The sequence below is a fragment of the Prionailurus viverrinus genome, chromosome B2, assembly GCF_022837055.1.
Source record: "Prionailurus viverrinus isolate Anna chromosome B2, UM_Priviv_1.0, whole genome shotgun sequence".
NCBI lineage: Eukaryota > Metazoa > Chordata > Mammalia > Carnivora > Felidae > Prionailurus > Prionailurus viverrinus.
Genome location: NC_062565.1, coordinates 30,235,127 through 30,257,034, shown reverse-complemented (window position 1 = coordinate 30,257,034; position 21,908 = coordinate 30,235,127). Strand labels below are relative to the sequence as shown.

At 47.7% G+C, this 21,908-nt stretch overlaps 2 protein-coding genes across 6 annotated transcripts; one reads left to right on the top strand and one right to left on the bottom strand.

Annotated features, from left to right (window-relative positions):
* Positions 1-8,200: 8,200 nt before the first annotated feature.
* Positions 8,201-17,267, bottom strand: NFKBIL1 (NFKB inhibitor like 1). Its single transcript, XM_047858058.1, has 4 exons — positions 17,108-17,267; positions 16,437-16,713; positions 9,189-9,410; positions 8,201-9,008 (listed from the first exon to the last, which is right to left on the bottom strand). Exons 1-4 carry the CDS (start codon positions 17,162-17,164, stop codon positions 8,425-8,427), a joined length of 1,140 nt encoding a protein of 379 aa, XP_047714014.1. The 5' UTR covers positions 17,165-17,267; the 3' UTR covers positions 8,201-8,424.
* ATP6V1G2 (ATPase H+ transporting V1 subunit G2) lies at positions 16,725-21,791 on the top strand. Of its 5 annotated transcripts, XM_047858062.1 has the most exons (5): positions 17,339-17,639; positions 18,474-18,557; positions 18,852-18,952; positions 19,476-21,154; positions 21,717-21,791. In XM_047858062.1, exons 2-4 carry the CDS (start codon positions 18,476-18,478, stop codon positions 19,647-19,649), a joined length of 357 nt encoding a protein of 118 aa, XP_047714018.1. In that variant the 5' UTR covers positions 17,339-17,639; positions 18,474-18,475; the 3' UTR covers positions 19,650-21,154; positions 21,717-21,791. The 5 variants fall into 5 exon arrangements, with proteins under 5 accessions (XP_047714022.1, XP_047714020.1, XP_047714018.1 ...); XM_047858066.1 differs by lacking the exons at positions 17,339-17,639; positions 18,474-18,557 and adding an exon at positions 16,725-16,978; XM_047858064.1 differs by lacking the exons at positions 17,339-17,639; positions 18,474-18,557 and adding an exon at positions 17,246-17,299.
* The last annotated feature ends 117 nt before the right edge of the window (positions 21,792-21,908 follow it).

Genomic DNA, 21,908 nt, shown 5'->3' with positions numbered 1-21,908 from the left:
CTGCCTCTCCAATGGTAGGAGCCAATGGACTAAGAGACCTCATTTATATTAAAATATAAAACAATGTTGCAATTAATGATGAGAAACTGAGAAAGGGAGAAACAGGTCAGAGAGGAAGACTGGGGCATTGAGGGATAAAAAGGGGAAGGTGAGAAGGAGTGATGGGGAGACATGAGAGACAGAGAGGAAGGAAGGGCAAGAACTGGGCTGAGGCTCAGTGTCACGGGCATTTGTGATGTGCTGAAGGGCGCTCCTTGCGATGGGCCAATCTTGGTTTCAATCTCAGTTTCGGAGGTTGTGTGAAATTCGGTTTCTTTCTTGGGGAGGCCAGCAGTTGGTTTGGGGCTTTCCCTGGGTGGGAGGGGTGATGACTAGAGTCTTGTGCCCCAAACTCAGGGAAATACAGTCTCTACAGTGGGCTCTGTGGAGAAACTAGTGAAATCTCTGAGGCCTCCAAATGAAGCTGAAATGACGTTAGCTTCAAACTTGGACTTAGCCTAACCACCTAAGTTGAGATTTAATAAGTTTGACCGTAACTCAAATTTAACCTCAACCCAAATTGCAACCCAAACTCAACCCTAACCTCAAATCTAAACACATCCCAATAAATGAACCTGAAAGTAAACTTAGCCTCTAAACTAACGTAACCTTGTTTCCTATAGCTAAATCTTGAAATCTACTCATCTCCATACCTGACCCTTTAGTTAAACCTGACTCTAAAGGTAAGTCCAGTCGAAGCCACAGACCTGAAGTTGAGCTTTCTCCTGTTTCACCCCATTATTTATCCATCCCTCCATTTAAGAAATTTTCATTGGGCCCCTGGGTGGCTCAGTTGGTTAAGTATCTGACTCTTGATTTTGGCTCAGGTCATGATCTCACGGTTTGTGAGTTCAAGCCCTGAGTTGGGCTCTGTGCTGACAGCGTGGAGGCTGCTTGGGATTCTCTCTCTTCCTCTCTCTCTCTGCCCCTCCCCCGCTTGGTCTCTCTTTCTCAAAATAAATAAACTTTTAAAAAGTTTTCATTACGTGCTGGGCACTGTTCTAGGTAGTAGGAATATGGTGACAAACAAATCGGACATCCTAGCAAGGCAGAAAGGAAATAATACTGAAGAAGTCAGTAAGTAGTGCTATGAGGAAATAATACAGGGCATGTGATGAATGGCAGAGGACTACTTGAGACACAGTGGTCAGGAAAGTCCTAAGTAAGTGGCATTTAAGCTGAGACCCAAATTACAAGTAAAAGTGACCAGGTGAAGGTTTAGGGGAGAAGCATTCCAGGCAAAGGGAATAGCCTATTGCAAAGGCTGGAAGGTAGAAATGAGCTGGGGGTGTTGAGGAACAGAAAGGAAGCCGGTGTGGCTGGAGCAAAGAGAGAGTGGGAAGCAGTGGGGGATGAGGTCAGAGAGAGGAGGCAGGAGCCAGATCACACAGGGCCATGCAAAGGGAAATAAAAGGAAAATCTGGCTTTTATTCAACCATAGGAAGCCTTTGGAAGGTGTCAGTGTGTATGTGTGTGTGTGTATTAGCAGGGGAAGGGGGGAATAGGGGATATGGAGGAGGAGGAGGAGGGAGGCAGAGGTGATTGGATTTATATTTTTATTTTTAATTTTTTAAGTTTTATTACAAAAATGTTTTTGAGAGAGAGCCAGCTTGCACGTGCAGTCACCTGAGCAGGGGAGGGGCAGAGAGAGAGAGTGAAGAGGGAGAGAGAATCTCAAGCAGTTTCCACGCGAGGCATGGTGCCCCTACGTGGGGCTTGTTGAGGGGCTTGATCTCATCACTGTGAGATCATGATCTGAGCTGAAATCAAGAGTCTAACACTTAGCTGACTGAGCCACCCAGGCAGCCCTGGATTTATGTTTTTAAAAGATCCTGTGTCTAGACTGGATTGTAGGAGTAAAGAGTGAAAGCATGGACACCAGTTAGGAGGCAATCGCAGCAATAGCAGGAGAGAAGATGGTGGCAGCCATGAAAATGGAGAGAAGTAGATACATTTGGGATATGTTTCAGGGGTAGAATTGCCAGGACTAGATGATAAATTGGATGGCAGGGGAGTGGGGGTGGAAGATGGAGAGACAGAAGTGGATTCTGATGGGATGGCAGAACCAAAAGTTCAATTCTGAATAGGTTAAGTCTAAATCTTTGAGGCAGACATCCACGTGGAGATGTCACTTGGCAGTGACATAGGAGTCTGGATTTCAGAGGCAAGGTCAGAACTAGAGAGACAATGCTGGGAGTCATCAGCATGAAGATGGCATTTAATGCCATGGAACTGGAAGGGATACCTTGTCTTGTGCATCCTCTTAACACCCCCTTCAAGGTATTTATGTTTTCCCCCTCATAATAAATGTTATGTACCTTCCATTTTAAATTCCAGAAGCAGGGACCTACCTCCTGTTTCCAGAAGCAAACCCCTCCAGACTTTGTCATCTTCTCCTGAACTCTCACTGGGATCTAACCTCCCTGGATTAGATTCCTTACACCACAAGGACACTTCTACCAATCAATTTCACAGTATTCTGTGGAATTCCTTAAATATTCTGTTTCATTTTTGAAAGAGTCTTCCTCTGGCAGTATTTACCCTAATGATGCTCCTTCTCTTTTGTGGTGAAGCCTGCTCTTTCTTCTACCCAATCACTAGGAGGCAGGGAGCAGAGGAGAGACCATGATTCTGCACCACTGATAACCTCCTTTTCTTCTCTTGAAGCCCATGCCTTTCGCATTTGCCATGCTCTATCTGCACAGCACAGTCTTCTCCACCAAATCTTTATCACACTCTTAACATCTATATCTAGCTCAGTTTTTCTTCGTATCTCATCCCCACCAACATCTTTAGGGAGTTCAAAACCACACAGATGAGTCTCACGCTCTGTCCTCTCAGTGCTTCAACTCTCAATTACAACAGCTCTCCAGCCTCTTTCCCTACTTTAGGCATCCACGAGCAAGGTTGTCTCTGAAACCTCAGCCTCACTTGGAAGGGCTACATCTTTGAGATCTTGAACTCTGAATTCTCCCTCTCATCACGACCACTCCGCTTTCACAACCCCAACTCTTCCCTCCCATCAAATTAGTTCTCCATTCTAAGACTTCCAACCCCTCTTCTTTCCTTGTTTTCCTTGTCCATTTGGTTTAACTTGCACTGCATGGTCAAAAATTTCAACTACTTTCACCAGCACTTAAGAATCACTTGGTGTTTGGGGCGCCTGGGTGGCGCAGTCGGTTAAGCATCCGACTTCAGCCAGGTCACGATCTCGCGGTCCGTGAGTTCGAGCCCCGCGTCGGGCTCTGGGCTGATGGCTCAGAGCCTGGAGCCTGTTTCCGATTCTGTGTCTCCCTCTCTCTCTGCCCTTCCCCCGTTCATGCTCTGTCTCTCTCTGTCCCAAAAATAAATAAACGTTGAAAAAAAAAAAAAGAATCACTTGGTGTTCTACCAAGATGACCTTGAAAAACTTGACTTGGGTAAACTCAATTGTTTCATTCTTGGGGGCTTCTCCTGGGCTGCCAAACACTGCAGGAGGGAGTCATGTCACCAAAAGGGGCCGTCTGCTAATCCTGGCCATCTAATCTCAGAAAGCCCTCAGTGTTTCTTAATCCTTTCTTGATTCCCTGTTATACCCCTGCAGGCGTTGTTCTAAAAATCCGTGCCTCTTGACCTCTTTACTTTCAGTTGGTGATACTATCATCTATTTTATTGTGCTCAAGGCACGCCAAGCTGGATCTCTTCACGTCCTTCTTTTCCTTCACTTTATTTACATTTCATCTTTCTTTTCTTCTGACTCAGAGGACTCTCCTGTCCAAGGCTGATCCTTTGCACTGTGTATTCCACTTCCTCTGTCTTTACTATATTCTTTCCCCGCTTACATCTTTAGTATCTTTCTCTCTTCATGCACCTTGCTTGCATTTTACAAACATGTTTTTGTAATATTGTAATTTCTTGTAAATAAGAAAATCCTTCCCTGGACTCTGTTTTTCCCTCAAATGTCCATCCCATCTCTCACTTTCTTTTTCTGTGTGATGTCTCCAGAGACTAGCCCCTTTGCCCACTTTTTTTGGGAACTGGTAAAATTTTCCTTATCTGTAAAATTCGTGGGTTGAAGCAGAGATGATTCTTAGTTATCTTCCACATTCACCATTCTATGACTTTGTACCTACCACCTCCCTTTCCTCACCTCCCACTCATTCCTCAACCTATGTAAAGTGATTTCTGCCCCTTTGGTAAGTGGAAACTGTTTTCTCAAAATTTGTAATTGTCTAGTTCCTGAACCCAAAGTATCTTTTCAACCTTCCCCTACTAGACCTCTTTGAAGGATTAGATGTGGGTGCCCTGTCTCTGCTTGGCACACCCCTCCCTTGCCCTACTCCTCTTTCCCCACCTCCCCCCTTTATTGATTCTTCTTGCGCCTACCATCTTCAGGGGCTCTTCTGGTTACCCTCTCTCGGGGATCCTGTCCACTCAGGGGCTCAATCTCCGCTAGGAAGGGAATGATGCTCAAATCTACCCCTCCAGCTCAAACTTTTCTCTTGAGCTCCGGACCTGCTTGCCGGAAGTCTCCAACCTGAGTGTTATGTTAGCATCTCAAATTCAGCAGGCCGCCTTTGAGCACTTTATTACTCTAAGCATTACTTAGGGTAATTACCTGTAGTTGTTACTTACATATTGTTTATTTTATTAGAGTGTAAGTTCAGTGAAGTCAGTGAGTTTATTTCATTTAAACCCTTTGGGGGCGCCTGGGTGGCTCAGTCGGTTGAGTGTCCGATTTTGGCTCAGGTCATGATCTCACGGCTGGTGAGTTCAAGCCCCACATCGGGCTCTGTGCTGACAGCTCATAGCCTGGAGCCTGCTTCAGATTCTGTGCCTCCCTGTCTCTCTGCCCCTCCCCCACTCACATTCTGTCTGTCTCAAAAATAAACATTAAAAAAAATTTTTTTTTAATAAAAAAACACCCTTTGTTTTGCAGAGTACCCTGATCCTATCCGGCACTTAATAAAATTTTATTGATTAGGGGCACCGGGCTTCTCAGTTAAGTGTACAACTCTTTTTTTTTTTTTTTAAAGGAGTGACTGTTTTATTTTTTTCAACGTTTTTAATTTATTTTTGGGACAGAGAGAGACAGAGCATGAACGGGGGAGGGGCAGAGAGAGAGGGAGACACAGAATCGGAAAGAGGCTCCAGGCTCCGAGCCATCAGCCCAGAGCCTGACGCGGGGCTCGAACTCACAGACCACGAGATCGTGACCTGGCTGAAGTCGGACACTTAACCGACAGCACCACCCAGGAGCCCCGAGTGTACAACTCTTGATTTCAGCTCAGGTCATGATCTCACAGTCGTAAGCTCGAGCCCCGCGTTGGGCTCTGTGCTAGGTGTGGAGTCGGCTTGGGATTCTCTCTCAAAAAAGAAATTATTGATTCGATGTCTGAAACTGAATTCCTTATCTTTTCCCTCAGCCAGGTGTCTCCTTTTAGGCGGAAGGCATCATCTTTCTAATCCCCTAGGCTCAAAGCTCAGAGTCACCTAAGATTCCTCTTCCCTCAGTCCCACCATCCCAGGAGTTGTCTTGTGCTAATGACTTACCCTTTCAAGTTTCTAAGATCTGTTTCCTCCTTTAATGCCATTGTTACTGGGGCCTAAGTGAAAGTACACAAGTTTCAGAGTAAGATGAGCTTCGTGCTAATTGCACTACTTTTTGGAAGTTCAGTACGTTTATGAGCCCTTGGTTTCTTCTTTATAATAGAGATCCACCACCCACCTTCTGAACCGTTTTGGCAGAATTACTCATGTTAGGAACATGGCAGGTGTTCACCGTATGATAGTTGTTTTCTTCTTTACTCTTTGTCTGTAACCCCTGCAGCACTCTCCTGCTCTCTCTCTTCTGCACAGCTGTCACTATGGCACACAGGATGAAGGCCCAAATCCTTCATCTTGGCCTTCTGTGGTCCTTTCTTCAACATGTGCACACTCACACCTGTACTTCGTCTACCTCACAACATTCATCTTTTTCCTCAATACGCCGTTTTTTTGACTCCTGGCCTAAGCTGAAGCCATTTCACTTATCCACAGAGCCTTCCCCACCCATAGAAATTGTACCTATTCACCAGCACCAGCTCAAATGCCCTCTTCCTGCTCAGAGTCCGCCGCCCCCCGTGCTTTAGGATGGAATGCACCTTCCCCTTTCTGTATCCACCATGTCTTACGCTATAAGATTTACTCAGCACCCTGCCCTGAGTCACAGTTAGGTGTGGGCCTGCCTCCCCTGTGGGACTTATATTGAAGTAGGTTGGGTTTCTTTCAGCTACCTGATGCTCAGTTGAACTACACTGAATAGAGTCCCTCCCAAACCCTTTTCCTAACTTAACCCAAACCTGCTGCAACCCCAATTCCCCAACTGACACTCTTTTATCTTGCTAGTCTTGTTCCCTAATCCCGTTTTTCTAACTGAACCCCAATGCATCATCCTTCACTGAGAACTGATTCCTCCTTCCAGCTCTCGAGAGCAGATACACTCACACCTCCCCAGTGTTTCACGGGAGGCACTGAGTCATCCCTTGGGGACCCCTGGGCCTCCCTCCCTGCCCCCATCACAGTGGACAGGATGCCTGCTACCTGGCCCCAGGGGGTCAGAGGAAGCCAAGGCCTCTAGGGCTTAGTATTTTTATCAACCTAGGAAGAAGAGACACAGAAGCGGAAACCCTGTGGTCAGAGAAAGTGAACAGCCCTCATCTCAGGGGAACCCCCAACAGGGCCAGGGGCCAGACACCAGGGAGGGACGTTGAAAAGAAGGAGGTTTGGGGGGCCAGGTATCAGGGCTTATCTTGCTTTGGTTTTACGTAACTCTGGCAGAGGGGAAATGATTTGAAAACCAGAGAAAAATCTCCTGGAAGAGCAAATTTGGACACCAGAAGTTTCTATTGCTTACCTGTCAAGCCCCAGCTTCGAATCCTAACCCCAACTCCCCCCGACAACAAACATGGGCTCTTTGCATGCCACTTCCGAAACCTCCGGCCTGTGAGAGGAACCGGACGCCTGGGTTGCTCACAGCTCGCCGGCTCTTCTCTGAATCACAGCAGCTTCCTCTCACAGGATCTTTCTCACCAGCCCTTCCTCCTCCTGCTCCATGAACAGTTGCCTGGTCCCTGCGAGGCCTTGGGTCTCTGAGCTGTCTTCTCCCAGGGTCTTGCGCCCACCCCGTGTGCCCCTGCTTCCACGGGCTTCCCCTCCACCTCCACGCCTGGGACTCTCCCGAGTACATGGGGCCTCCAGATCTGAAAAATAGGTTTCTGACCCGTAAGATTCTCTGCGGTAGACCTGTGCAGACTGTACACGCCAGCGCATGCCTGTACCGTCTCTTCCTTTCACGGAGTTCCCTGTTGTGTCCTGGGGAATGGAACTGGGCTTTGGTACTGTCAACAGCTTCCTCTCCCTCCAACCCCCAGGACCTTTTTCTCAACTTCAGGAAAAGATACCTATCCGGAAAGCCAGGCCTGGACTGCCCAGAGATGAAGCCCGGGTCTGGGGTGGGGGCAGAAGCTGGGTAGAGAGGAGGATTGGGGCCCTGGAGGTACAGAGATGGACTAAGGAGCTAGAGGGGAGATAGCCTTGGGTGTGGATCCCTGGTTGCCCAAGAGCAGACAACCCAGGTTACATAATTTGGCTCTTTCCACCTCCCTCCCCGGCTCCTAATTTTAGCAACCGAAATTCCACTCCCCCACAGGGCTCTTCCTCTGTCCGTTCTGCTTCTATCCCGTCCTCCCACAATCTCCTCATGGCCCCCAGCTCCAGCTGCCCCCAACTCAGAACGTTCAGTGACTCAGCAAAGGGAAAGCCCTGTGCCGGGGGAAGGGGGTGTTAAGTGGGGAGGAGGATGTGGTTCTGCCCCGGGGAACTGGGGAGAGGAGGGAAACTGGTTTTGTTCCCTTTTTTGCCTCTGTTCACATCTATTTCTCCAGTCACTGCCTGCAGAGTAGAGGAGCCCAGCGCAGGGAGGGGAGTGAGACTGGGGGGCAACATGGGTCTTCTCCGGGCTGCCTAGGTATGGGGGTGGGCAAGCAGGGCCTTCCTGCCTCCAGCTGAGAGTGCGGCTCAGTGTGTGCGTGCGTGTTGCAGGTGTGTAGGAGCTGCGGGTTTTGGCAGGCGGGGTGGGAAAGGAGATGTCACGTATGATGAAAACCACAGCAATGGAAAAAGGCAGAGGAGACACTGGGAGTGAGATGTGGAACCAGGTCTTATTAGGAAATGGAGGAGTCAAGGAGCAGTGGCGGTGGCCCATATCCTCCCCACCCCCACTCGTTACAAGTTTCACTCCCACCCCATATCCTTTGCGCGGGGCAGCATCAGCCTCTTCCTCGTCACCCCCGCCCTGACCTGCCCCTTACTACTGCCCTGCCTCTAAGGCTGCACTCCCTGCAGTTTCTCACTCTTTCCCTGGGGTCACTTGAGGGCCTCTGCGTGGCGATTCAGGGCTTGAGAAAGGGCCGTCACAGCTCCCATCACGCGGCCCAGCTCCCAGGTCTCAATCTGGCTTCGGAATCGCTGCAGGAAGCGGTCAGGGTGCCAGCGGACCTGCTGGACCCTCAAGTACCTCCTCAGAGCCCCCTGCTCCTCCAAGGGGGGGCCCCTGGCCACCAGGGCTGCAGCCATGGCCTCTGGGTCCCCTCCCCCAGGGCAGGGCCAGGGCACATCGCCAAAGCGCCAGAGGCTGCCCCTCCCTGCTCCTCTTGGGTGCTCTGCCCTGGGCCCAGCCCTGGCCGGCTCTGGCCCTCGGTCCCCACGAGCCTCCTGTGCCCTCTTGGCTCGGCTCTCACGCAGTTCTTCCTCCTTGGCCCGGGCTCGGTCTCGGAAGAGCCGCTGCTCCTCCTCCTGCTGTCGCCAGTTGTGACCGGAGCCCTCAGCCCGTGGGGGTCGGCGGGCTCCCTCTGCCTCGTGCTGCTGCTGCTTCTGGGCATGTTCCCGGGCCAGGCGATCTGACCAGGCTGAGAAGGACTCGGGTTCCTGGGTCTCATGGGAAGCATCATCTGTTTGGGAGGGCAGGATGGGGGTGGTCGGGGAGATGCTGTGAAAAGGTGACAGGCAAGAGCGGCAGGGAGATTCAGAGAAAGGGGGCACAGGAAGCCAGTGGGAGCACCCATGCGGTGGGTACAGGAAAAGCAGTCAAGGGGAAGAAGGGCAGCTATGGATGGGAATGGATTCCTTACCTTCAAACCTCCCGATGACCTCCTGCCACTCATCCTCCAGTTCTCCCTGCAGCTTCTGCCTCCATTCCCGCTCCTTAGAGGCCTCGTCTTCTTCCTCTTCTTCAGCAGAATCCCAGGGAGGTCCCCAGCCCAGAATTTGCCCAGGGGTCTCCCCATCCTTATTCTTTATTCCCATAGCAGAGGGGCAGCGGCTCAGCAGTGGCAGGAAGAAGTCCGTGTAGGCTGTTGGTGGGAGAGCAGTGAGCAGAAATTAGCTGGGACTCCCACTCCTTGGCAGGCTGCCATCTTGAATCCTGCTGGTCACTCCCTCCCTTGGTCTTAGAGCAACGGAAAGGGTTGCCCACATGGAAGTCTCCTGGGCATTAGGAAATCATGGTCACCGACAAATATCTACTGATAGTTTACCACATGTGTGATAAGTGTGGTAGTTTACAATATTATGACCTATGTTCCCACAAACTGTTTCAGTGTCCTGGGAGTTCTGCTATGTTAAATGACATTTTCTAGTCTGCGTCCAGCCACCTCGGGCAATGTCAAAAACCTCTAACTATGTACTTCGTTTTTAGTTTGAAAATACTGTCACTTTATAACCCTGTGTTTCTCATCCAAAACTAATTCAGACTGGTTAAATACCTGTATGTTTTACTCTGTACCATTATAGATATACAAATAAATAAGAGGTGCCTTTGTACATGGCTTTTTTTTTTTTTAAGTATTTACCCATTTTGACAAAGACAGAGACAGCGTGATTGGGGGAGGAGTAGAGAGAGAGGGAGAGAGAGAGAATCCCAAGCAGGCGCCACACTGTTAGTGCAGAGCCTGATGTGGGACTCCATCTCATGAAACCGTGAGATCATGCCCCGAACCCAAACCGAGAGAAGGATGTCTAACTGACCCGAGCCATTCAGGAGGCCCTTACGATACTTTTCAATGAACTGAGTAAAATAAGTGTTTTCAGGGGAATTTCTCTCAGCCAACCTCATATGAGGCATACTGGAAGGGGGATTGGGAAGTAAAGGGAAATGTTCCCAGGAACAGAGCAAGGTTGTTCCAAATGACTGCTGACCTAGGGCAGGGGAAAAGGGCTGATATAGAGGGTCCCACCCAGGGGCTGGCTGACAGGAGGCTGGGGGTGAACAGCAGAGGGACTGACATTCCTGAACCCCCCTCTTCCTGAGCCCTCACTGCATCCACTCTAGCATCAGCAGAAGGCCATGCTGCTCACTTCACTACCAACCCAGCCCTCTACCCCTGGTCAAGCCCACCCACCATGGCCACCAAGCACCTCTTCACTCCGGGACAGAGGAAGGTGAGTGAAGTACCCTCCCTTCCTATGGACCTACTTTCTCTCCCTAGGGCAGGAGGAAATGGGCCGGCAGTCCTTAAATCCTTATTTTGTGGTGCTGGGAAGTACTGGCCACCTGACAAAAGGATGGGACAAGGGAAGGATTGTCCTGTCACTGCCAGGAAGGCAGGAAAACAGAATGGGCCAACCTGGGCTGGCCAAGGCCCATCACCCCCCACCCATCACCTCTTGGTGCATCTCTGAGCGCCGCCCAGCCCAAACCATATCAGGATGAGGGAAGGGGGTACTTATTACTGATGTGACTGGTCACAAGCCCTCCCAACTTGTCCCATCCAGCAAATACCTGGTCCTGTCTTTCAACTGTTTATTCCCCATTAGGGTTCACAGCCGCGGGAGGGTGGGTGGGTGCTCAGACTCCCATAGGAGGTTTTAAAATTCATAGATTTTAAGGAGTAAGGCCTCCAACTAAAAAACAGGGCAAGTAAAATATGGCACAGCATATTAAATAGCCACTAAAAATGATGCCTGTGTGAGGAAAAAACTGGCTATAAAACCATACATGGGATCCAGTCACAACCATGTGAAAAAAAGAGGCCAAATCTTATGGTTAAAAAAAATAATTAGAAGGAAATGTGTAAAAATTCTGGTCTCTGTGTGGTAGGACTAGGGGTAAATATTTTAATGTAAACAGGATACAACTGATGTGAAAAAATTTTTCTCTTTTTAAAGAATGAAGAATAAATTTAATCACTGTTAACAGTTTGCTGTGGTCCCTTCCAGTCCTGTCTTGGTGTATATAAATGCATATATGGGCGTCTTTTTTTCAGAGGTATGTGACCATGCTATTTCTATTGTTTGGCAACTTGCTTTTTTCACTTAACGTCTCATTTGTATTTTTCCACAAGAGTATACACAGCCTACCTCATTCTTTTTTATGACTGTGTAGTGTTCCGCTATGCATATGAAACAAACATCTCCCACCCCCAGTCAACAGACTTTGTTTCCAAAAATGTTCAGCCTCCTACATATATCTCTGTGGACAAGGAGTGGGGTAGATTCTCGGAAGTGGAATTTCTGAGTCAAAGAACGTGCGATTTTACTGAATTGCTCTCAAATTTGTGCCAACATACGCCCTGATACAGAATATGAGTGCCTGTGTTGTCCTTTACTAAAGTTGAGTATCACCAACCCACCCTTTTAATTTTGCTCATCTGATAGAGGAAAAGATTTCATTGTTTTTTTTTCCTTTTTTAATGTGTTTTGGCCCACTCTTTCTTCCTTTCTCTTTCCTTCCTTGTGTCCTTCTTTTTTAAAAGATTTTGTTTTTCAGTAATCTCTACACCCAACATTGGCTTGAACTCATGATCCTGAGATCAGGAGTCACAATCTCTACCAAGTGAGCCCGTCAGATGCCCCTGGCTCTTTATCTCTTTTGTGAATGACTTGTTCATGTTCTTCATCTACTTTTCCCCTGGAAATTATACATGTAGACATGAGAGCTCTTTATACTTTGTAGTACACTTTGTATACGTTTATACCTTGTGCCAAGTATTTGTAAATATTTTCTCCCATCCTTAGAAAGGTTTTATGCAGTTATATATGTATCAATATTTTCTCTCATTGCTTTTGGCTTTACGTCATCCTTAGATAGGCTTTCCCCACTCTAAGATTATAAAAATATTCTCTAGTGTTTTTTTTCTACTAATTTTTATTTTTAGAAATCCAAACAAATTTAAAAAGTATAGTACAATAAGCACCCCCACTCCTCCCACAAGGTATGTTACTGTTCTGTCATTTTTGCAACATTATTTTGTATTAAAGAAATAAAGTATCATAGGTAAAGTTAAAGCTTTCTCTAATATTGCCTTCTGAATATTATTCCCCATCTGCCCCTCACCACCAAAGGAAATGTCTCCTGTGAATTTGCTACATACCCTTCCTGTCATGTTAAGATATTTAAGCTGCTGTAATTTATTTATTTTAATTTTAGAGAGAGAAAGAGAGCGTGTGGACAAGAGGGGAAAGGGGCAGGGAGAGGACAGAATTTTAAGCAGGCTTCATGCTGGTCGTGGAGCCTGACATGGGTTTCAATCCCACAACCCTGGGATCACGACCTGAGCCGAAATCAAGAGGTGGATGCTCAACTGCTTGAGCCACTCGGTGCCCCCGTTATTGACTGATTGATTGATTGATTGATTATTTTTGAGAGAGCAAGCACGAGAGAGTGTGAGCGTGTGCACGCACAAGTCGGGGAGGGGCAGAGAGAGAAGGGGCAGAATCTGAAGCATGTTCTGTGCTGCCAGTGCAAACCCTGATGTGGGGCTTGAACCCACCAACCATGAGATCATGACATGACTTGAAGTCGGATGCTCAACTGACTGAGCCACTGAGGCGGCCCTCCGGTAATATACTTTTGAGTCAGGGGTGAGGTCGGAGTCCTTTCCTTAGATGAACCAAATACTCCAAAATTGTTTCTTAAATAGCTCACCACCCACCAGTGATTTGAAATGCCACTTTCATCATCAATTTAGCAGTACAAATCAACTTCCCAGGGTTCTTTAATATGTTGTACTTTAATATTGAGAAAAATCTAGATGAAAAAAATTTTGAAGTAAAAACACGCTCTGTGTCTTAGTGGTGGAAGCACTGTTCTTCCCCTCCCCATAACGAGGCATGATTTCTATTTTAACATCACGTTCACACTCACTGGTCCAACACACTTGTATTTGGGGAGCCTAGGTGGCTCAGTCGGTTAAGCATCCAACTTCGGCTCAGGTCATGATTTCACTGTTTGTGAGTTCGAGCCCTGCATCGGGCTCTGTGCTGACAGCTCAGAGCCAGCAGCCTGCTTCGGATTCTGTGTCTCCCTCTCTCTCTGACCCTCCCCTGCTCATGCTCTGTCTCTCTGTCTCAAAGATAAATAAAAACATTAAAAAAAACCACACCAATATTGTAAGTTTATACTGAGTGATGGTTGATAGAGGCACAGAGGAAGAAAAGGTAAAAGTGGGTAGGGTGGGGACACCCGGGTAGCTCAGTTAGTTAAGTGGCCAACTCTTGATTTTGGCTGAGGTCATGACCTCACCATCTGTGAGCTTGACCCACATAGGGCTCTGTGCTGACAGTGTGGAGCCTGCTTGCTGTTCTCTCTTCCCCTCTAGTTCTCTTTGTCTCCCCCACTTATTCTCTCTTTGTCTCAAAATAAACAAACAATTACAAAAACAAAAAGTGAGCAGGGTGGTTAGAGAAGGCTCCAAAAAGGAGGTGGGGCTTATGTTGGGCTGGAAAGGGAGGATAACTTAGCAAAGTGGAAATCAGGTGGATGGGAAGGCAGTCTTGTGAAAACATGCCTGGGGTCACTGAAGACAGAGCTGGGTAGCTGGAGTTGCAGGTTTGTGGTTGTGCCATGGTAGGTAAGGCTGAAAGGCAAATGGAACATAAACCAGATGGCTCAGCTATCTGCAAAACGGGCCACCGCTTACACCTACTGTGTAGGTCAAAGTGAGTAATAGGTGGGCGATGTCAGGTACTGTGCTGGCACAGAACAGAAGTACAGTAAATGTTACATAAAAAAACACATACACAAAGAAAACAGGCTGGCTTTGGACTTGATTGTTTTCGCAAAGACCGTTTCTTAGTGTCCACTAATTCTTGTTGTATGCAGAGAATGGTTATTGTCTGACTAAGGTGTGTTTATATGGGGGTCTTTGGCAGCTAAGACCACTTCCCCATGAGGTGATGGGTCCCAAAAAGAAGTTACCAAAAGCCATTCACTGGCTTCTCATCGGTTGTGACCGCGCAGCCAGACAATCCAGCATGAACTGCCTCATCTCTCGCCTAATGTGGGAATGGGAGAAAACCTCCCCTCCTCAGGGGATCCTGGGTCATTTCATCTGGTCAAAGGAAATATTTGCATTTTAAGACAGAATGGTCTCTAGAGCAGCTCAAAGCTGAATGAGACAGGCCATTTTACCAAAGAGCCAGAAGGCCACCTGGTGGCTGGACCGTCAGGAGAACAGGAGGAAGTAAGGCCCGAGAGGACACCACAGCTTGGGAATGACCTGAGAGCAGGTCCCCCTTAGGAAAGACAACAACCTGTCAGTTATGAGATTTCAAAAAGTTCCTGAACTTTCTGGGCCCTGCTTTCCTCATCTGTAATGAGATAATAGTATCAATCTCATATGCTTCTTAGATGTCAATACGACGAAGGAAAATCCTGCCACGCTATGAGGTAGTTTTATTACTCAAAAAGCCATAATTGGAAAATATGAGAATAAAAATAACAATACTTCTCATCTAGTGAGCGCCAAATCTGCCAAGTACTTGCCTCATTTACTTGTCACAGCTTTCATTTTAGAGAAGCAAGTTAAAATATAAATAATAATAATAATAATGATAAAAAAAGCAAATTAGGGTCACAGAAGTTAAGTTGCATGTTCCTGTTACACAGCCGGTAAGGGGTAGAGGCTGAACTTGGAGGAGGTCTGGGATCTGCCACAGGGTCCTCTGCTCTCTTGCCATGTATAACGTGAGCTGTCAAATTAGATGCTTGCATTTTGCACACCTGCTCTTTTTGTTTTTAACAAAAAATCTGAATGTGCCAGCCTATCTCATTATGTTAAGGGGAATTAAAGGGTTTTTTTAAATTTACCATATGGGGAGAAGTTTTTGGGGTGAGAGGTTTCTGTTGGGGAGCTGGAGGATGGTAATAGCAATCAAACTGAGTTAAGGTTGTTCATTCCAACCCAGATTTTCCTCCAACATTCTCACTAGAAGGAAAATCTCTAGAGGGTTTTATTTTCCTAAGGGCTATTATCTCTACTGAGCTGCCTCCGCTGTCAATAGGTCCCCACCTGAAACCCTCAGTGTCAAAGGTTTCTTAGAACTCAGATGTTTTTGGGACTTGGTAGGGCTGACCTGAAAGTACATACATCATATCTTAGGTAGCCGAGGAGAGCCTGGGTAGCTCCGGTAACCAAACACGTGAAATGTTTCTGCAGTGAAAAGCCATCAGTAGGATAAAAATGAATGATAGATAGTCTCCCTTTAGTTCAGGTTAGGTTTTCTCTCCAAACGAGTCTGGTGGCTGACTGATGAAAAATGTTTGGCTCTTAGTGTTTTGAGTTGCAGAACTGAGGCTAAGGGAGTATGGATCTGCTGATAATGGAAACGACGTCCAGCATCTACTGCATGTTAATCACAGGCCGGGTGCTCTAATTGCATATGGTGTCAGTTCATTCTCAAAACATACGTGACAGCATGGGTGCTTTGAACATGGGCACTATCATTGTATAATTCTGTAATGTATCACACAGGATAACACAGTCGTTACAGGGTACAGACGGTCTAGCTAGGCTGCCTGGGTTATAATCCCTGCTCTACCACTTTGTCACTGGGGGACTTTGGCAAGTAATTTTACTTCTCTGTGGTGTTTTCTCATCTGACAAATAGTGGAAAATATTAATTCTTATAGTTTCATAGGGTTGTTGGGAGGACTAGATGAGTGGTTTTGTGAGAAGTACTGGAATATAGCAAGAGTTATTTAACTCTTTGCACGCGGGCAAACTAAGCCTCAGGGAAGTTTAGGAAGTTGCCCAAGAATACTCAGCTGTTAAATGTGAAGCTGGGATTTGAACCTAGGCAATCTAACTGCAGAACCTACCCTCTATCCTACTTTTTGTACTGTGTCTTGACAACCAGTCAAGACACACAGTAGCTACTAATGTAGAAAGATGTGAAAATTGAAGTTGTTGTTTCGAGAATGCTGGGATCTTCAGAGAATGAATGGTAGCTCAGTAACCTAAAGGCACAAATGACTGCCACATGCCAACGTGGGCAGCTACTTTCCTCTGCATTGCTAGCTTATTTTTCATTTGTTGGCCTTCATCTCCTTCCCGTTTAGTTAGTCGCTCATGACCTTGTTCCCCACCAGGCAAACTCACCATCAGGGCCCTGGCGGGCAGCAGCGTGCAGCGCCGTGTCCCCGTGGCGGTCCTGGTGGGCAGGGTCAGCCCCAAGCCGAAGAAGCAGGCACAGGGCAGGGGCATCGTGCCGGGCACAGGCCCGGTGCAGTGGTGGGGGTTGCCCAGCGTCTACATCAAGGCCCGGGTGTCTCTGGAGGAGGGCTTGGGCCCGGACCAGCCGTCCTGCAGACAAGTAACGACGGAAGCGACGCTCTCGGCGTTGGCGGCGGGAAGTGGAGGCCATGGAAGTCTTGGGCTGAGGAAGAAGGAGAAAAAGGCAGCAGTCAGGGCCCCAGCCTTGCCTGGTCCCTCCCCCACCATCCCTGACATTCCATCTTGTTCCTCCCTTCGGTTCCCCTTCTTTTTACATCTTCAGGAACAGATGAGGCCTATCCTAACGCTCATCCCTTAACCAGATGATAGGTTTGAAAACAATTTTGAAGTGGGCTTGGGTCACAGACATTTTTAATGTAAAATTTGAGAAAAGGATAAATAATTGCTTTTGAGGCTCACTAGCCCAGGTAAGTTTTAATACGGGGCTTTGAAAAAGGCAAATAAAGAATGACGGGGGACATTTTAATCAACAGAAATCTGAATTTAAAAGTCACAGATAATTTCAAATAATGATCTAGAAATTGAATATAATCTACCCGGCAGACAGATGTGGAGGCTTCTCCCTCTGGGACCTGGGGGGAGGGGTTACTCATCAGACCTGCCCCCCGCCCCCCTAAGTACCCCCAGAGCTGTAGGCCCGAGGCCTGTGTTTAAGACGCTCGGAAGAAGGGAGGCGGGAAGGGCGGAGACACTGTAGGCTGGCGGAAATGGCGCACGCCGAGACGCAGGTAAAGGGCGGAAACGCACTTGGAAGGCACGTTACCGGATGTCGTCTCTCTCCGAGGGGAAAGGCGGGGGTGGGGGGGGTGTGTTCCCTCAGTCTGGCCTCGGGGGGAAACTAGGGGAACTTAAGGTAAAGGGTCCGTCTGAAACCGTAAGACTGGACGGTAGACGCGAAAAAGGAGCCGAGCAAGGGAGGGTAAAAACGGTGATTTAGAGATTTAGCTTCCCCTCCCCCAACAGGGAAGAGAGAAGAGATGGTTCAGAGATAGATAAGAGAGAAAAAAGAGGGGAGATGAAGAGGATTAAAAATCATGGTTAAAATGGAAAACCAAAACTAAAACCACGGTGAGGCCAAGAACTGGGACAAATCAAAAAAGACATGTGTGAAAGACATTGAAAAAAAAAAAAAGTGGGGCGCCTGGGTGGCTTGGTCGCTTGAGCGTCCGACTTCGGCTCAGGTCATGATCCCACAGCTCGTGAGTTTGAGCCCCACGTCGGGCTCTGTGCCAACAGCTCAGAGCCTGGAGCCTGCTTCGGATTCTGGGTCTCTGGCTCTCTCTACCCCTCCTCCACTCATGCTCTGTCTCTGTCTCAAAAATAAATAAACATTAAAACAAAATTAAAAAGAGTAGGACAAAGCAAACGAAAATTTGGACTTGGGAAAGACACAGAAAAAGAGATAGAAAGGGGAGGTAGAAAAAAAAAAAAGAGAGGAAGAGAAGTAGGAAGAATTCAGAAACCCAGCATACTCTTTTCCCAATTAACGACACATGTTGACTTCCTTTCCCTCTCATCCCATTTTCAAGCCCTCTATGCCTCCTTTTCATTCCTCTTTGCCCCTGTCCCGGTTGCTAGACAGCGACCCGGAAAACCCTGCACCTGCGGTGATGATAGCGAGCAGCTCTGGGCCTGGTCTCTGCTGCTCCCAGGTGGTCCTTCTGGGTACTGCCTGTGGGAGAGGTGGGAGAAGAGACCAGCCATCAGTTGGAGGATCAGTTTGGGGGAGACACCTGGTGCAGCAGGCTTAGCGGAAAAGGGGAGCACTAAGACCCAGGGACAGTGGAGAATTGCAGCGAGAAGCTGGTGGAAGAGGAGTAGGTGGTGTGTATGTGTGTTGGGGGTTGGGGGAGCCTTCTGGTACCTTGGTAGCATCCGAAACAGCATCAGCCATAACGACAGAAATGGCCAGTCAGTCTCAGGGTATCCAGCAGCTCCTGCAAGCTGAGAAGCGGGCGGCTGAGAAGGTGGCAGATGCCAGAAAGAGTGAGTTCCCTTTTCTCTCCCTTAGGAGTCTGGAAAGAAAATTGGGGTGCGGGGGGACAGCAAACGTTTGAGTCCCTGGGAAAATCCAAGGCCGGGGTGGGGTGGGGGAGAAAGCTGGGGCTGGGCTGGCTGATTAGGAGGCTGATTAGGAGGGTGATTAGCAGGGTGGGTGTTAGACTCTAGCACCCGGTCGGCTGAGAGGTGGCAGCAAAACTTTCTGGAAAGGAATGACCCCTACTATCACATTTTGTGAGGGGGTCTACTCCCACCCCCTATCCCTTCTTCTGCTTCCAGGGAAGGCCCGGCGTCTGAAGCAGGCAAAGGAGGAGGCCCAGATGGAGGTGGAGCATTACCGTCGAGAGCGAGAGCAGGAATTCCAGAGCAAGCAGCAGGCGGTGCGTTGTGGGAGAGTTGAAATGGGATCCTGGGGTGCAAGTTGGTGGGTGCATCTGATGAGGTGTGTATGGGGTGACCCTAGAAGAAAACAAGATGGTAAAGGGCTGAGGGGGACCCTTGGCAGGGACCACGTTATTGTTCAAGGTATGTGAGATGTATGAGAATCTGAGAGTTTTGAAAGACTTGGATGGCTTGTGGGGTGGGGGTGGGGGAGGGGACTTGCCACCGTCTGTGTGGAGTACGATATCATTTGGGGTGGAAAGCAAAGTTTTATGGTCACGTGTGGTGAGGTAGTGGGGGTTTTCCAGTTGTTTTAGGATGAAGTTGCATGTCAAATCTCAAAGGAAAGGGAATTGTGTTGCTTTCTTTGGTGTCTGGATATTTCCATGGGATGGGGGTGGTTTTGGCAAGGGCTTTTCTTCCTAGCCTTGCTCCAGGACTTTTTCCTCCACATACCTGTACCCTTCTTTCTGTGTTTCTGCTTTTGCCTTTCTGTCTTCTGCCCCTTTCCCGATCCCCCAGGCCATGGGCTCCCAGGGGAACCTCTCAGCTGAGGTGGAGCAGGCTACGAGACGCCAGGTACAGGGCATGCAGAGCTCCCAGCAGAGAAACCGTGAACGCGTCCTGGCCCAACTTCTTGGCATGGTCTGTGACGTCAGGCCCCAGGTCCACCCCAACTACCGGATTGCTGCCTAGAATTCACCATAGGACCTGACTGTTCCCTTCCAGTTCCCTTCCTCAAAGAAACCCCCCAAACAAAATTACCACCTGCCATCTTCACTGCTTCTTTCCTATTTTCTCTCCTTTCCATTCCCTAGAAATTCTAGGGGCAAGATCCAATAACTCTGTGAAAAGTACCCTGCTCAGATCTGAGTCTCCTTACTGTTCTTTAACCTTCACTGGGACCTTGTAAACTCCCAAGTCACTCTCACCGAAACCCTCTGTGAAATTTGTAGCATGGATAAGTAGGGATGTGGAAAAAACACTTTGACTTCAGAGCCTGGAAGCCTTGGGTTCCTTTCCCAACCCTGCCACTTTCTGGCTGTGCACCTAGGACAGCTACTTAATCTGTAGTCCAGTGTCCTCCTTTGCAAGACTGGCATGATGCTGATGGTGATAATAACAATAATACCTACCTTACGGGACTGCTGCAATGATTAGGAATCACTCTGTAAAGAGCCTAGCATGGTTTTTGGCATGTAGTTGCTGTGATTCCATAAATGTCTGCCCTATGATATTATTACCACCCGTTGCCCACCGTCAAAACCAAAACACAACTGTTTCCTCACATTTGTCAATGGCTGTCTAAATCACTCACTCATTCTGTGAACCTAGTAATTTTTCTGAAGAATTGGTTCTTCCCACCTCTCTTTTCCCAGAGACTTTATGGTCCCTGAAAAGGAAATGAAGACCTCGTTTAGCCTCTCTACTGTGGTTCCAGGAAGATGTTGCATTTCGTAGTCTCTCTTTTTGTCTCTAAATTGGTCTTTCTTTTTATTGGATTTTTCCCTTTCCTTTTCCGATTTCCCCAAAGACCCATCAGATGCTCACTGCTTCCTGAGATGTAAAGTGATGCTGTGTTCCTTTGTATGCATGGCCTCCCTTTCTACATCCTTAGCATCCTTTCCTTTGTAACAATAAGAAAGTGTCAATAATAATAATAAAAATAAAACCTTTGGGCAAATCAGTTGGTGTGTGGAAGCAGCTTCCTTTTTGCTTCATCATTTCTCACTTTCATTCACTCTCTTGTTCCTTATTTACATATTCCCCAAATACCCCAAAGCGCTGTCCTTTGAAGCTTGTTGGAAAAAATAAAAGCAACTAGTATGTTATTGTTTCTCTTAAATGAGGAACATATGTGGTTCCTCGTTGGGAATCCGAGAACTACAATGGCAACTATAGAGAAAAGCTGGGGTGTATTAACAAGCACTCTTTGCTCCTTATTTTGCATTATTTTTCTTCATGGCACTTATTACTACTTGACATTTGTTTATATGTTGTCTTCCCTGGAATGTGAACTCTGATGACAGGGCTGTTCACCGAGTCCCCGGATCCTAGGTTAGCGGTTGGCACAGGGTAGGCAGCTGATAAATACTGTTGAATCAATTGATACTTAAAGTCGGAAACATCATCCTTGGATCACTGTTCCTTCTCTTGGCCGCAGAACAATGCCTACTTCACCAAAGACTTGAACCAATGAGGTAATCCATAGGGTAATTATTAACCGGACTCTTCAAGCAGGGAGGCAGGATACAATAGAGACTAAACGACTTTTAAACAGCTAGCTTTATTTTGGATCTGTTGCTTTGTTTGTTGTAGAATGGCAATAATGGTACCTATTCCTTACTGTTAAGTGGCTAACTGGTAACAGGTAAAGAGCCGAATGTTTGCTGTCATTTTTGTTGACGTCACATCTGACTTTGGTAGCATATCAAAGACTGGGTTATCAAATGCTTCATTAAGGAAAAAATTCAAGCTCAACAATGGGGCTGCTGGAGGCGGGGCTAAAGACATTCTGGTCGAATTAACAATATTTATATAATGTTGCCTAAACCTCAAGCCCCACCACTTCTTTAAAACCTGAGGCAGAATCCACTCAGTGGATTTAGAACACCTTCCAGACTCGAATTTCCTGTCCCATAGCCTGAGGGCCCTTGGGGCATCAACTACATCGGCCAACATTTTGGGCAAGGGGAAAGGGTAAGACCCCTACGCGCGGCTCAGACTCATTCCTCCCCTCAACTGAGGTCCCACGTTCTCTAGCTCCAACGCTGACGCACCCGGGTCACCTTGACTACAGGCCAAGGACCCCGTGGGAACTCTCAGTCCCCGCCACCCTTTTTCCACCGAGCGGTGAGTCTACGGAGGGGTGCCCGGAGAGAAGACCTGCCCGACAGCAACCTAAAGGAAGAGGTGAAGTATATGGAGTAGAATAGGGCACGAGAAAATATATAA

Excerpts from the sequence above, each read along its gene's own strand:
- NFKBIL1 (XM_047858058.1), bottom strand. The coding sequence starts at position 17,164 with ATGAGTAACCCCTCCCCCCAGGTCCCAGAGGGAGAAGCCTCCACATCT. Across the intron at positions 16,714-17,107 it reads CCTCCACATCTGTCTGCCGG|CCCAAGACTTCCATGGCCTC; the intron begins GTAGATTATATT and ends CTTCTTCCTCAG. Across the intron at positions 9,411-16,436 it reads TGCCCGCCAGGGCCCTGATG|CCTACACGGACTTCTTCCTG; the intron begins GTGAGTTTGCCT and ends TCCCACCAACAG.
- ATP6V1G2 (XM_047858062.1), top strand. The coding sequence starts at position 18,476 with ATGGCCAGTCAGTCTCAGGGTATCCAGCAGCTCCTGCAAGCTGAGAAG. Across the intron at positions 18,558-18,851 it reads GGTGGCAGATGCCAGAAAGA|GGAAGGCCCGGCGTCTGAAG; the intron begins GTGAGTTCCCTT and ends TTCTGCTTCCAG. Across the intron at positions 18,953-19,475 it reads TCCAGAGCAAGCAGCAGGCG|GCCATGGGCTCCCAGGGGAA; the intron begins GTGCGTTGTGGG and ends CCGATCCCCCAG.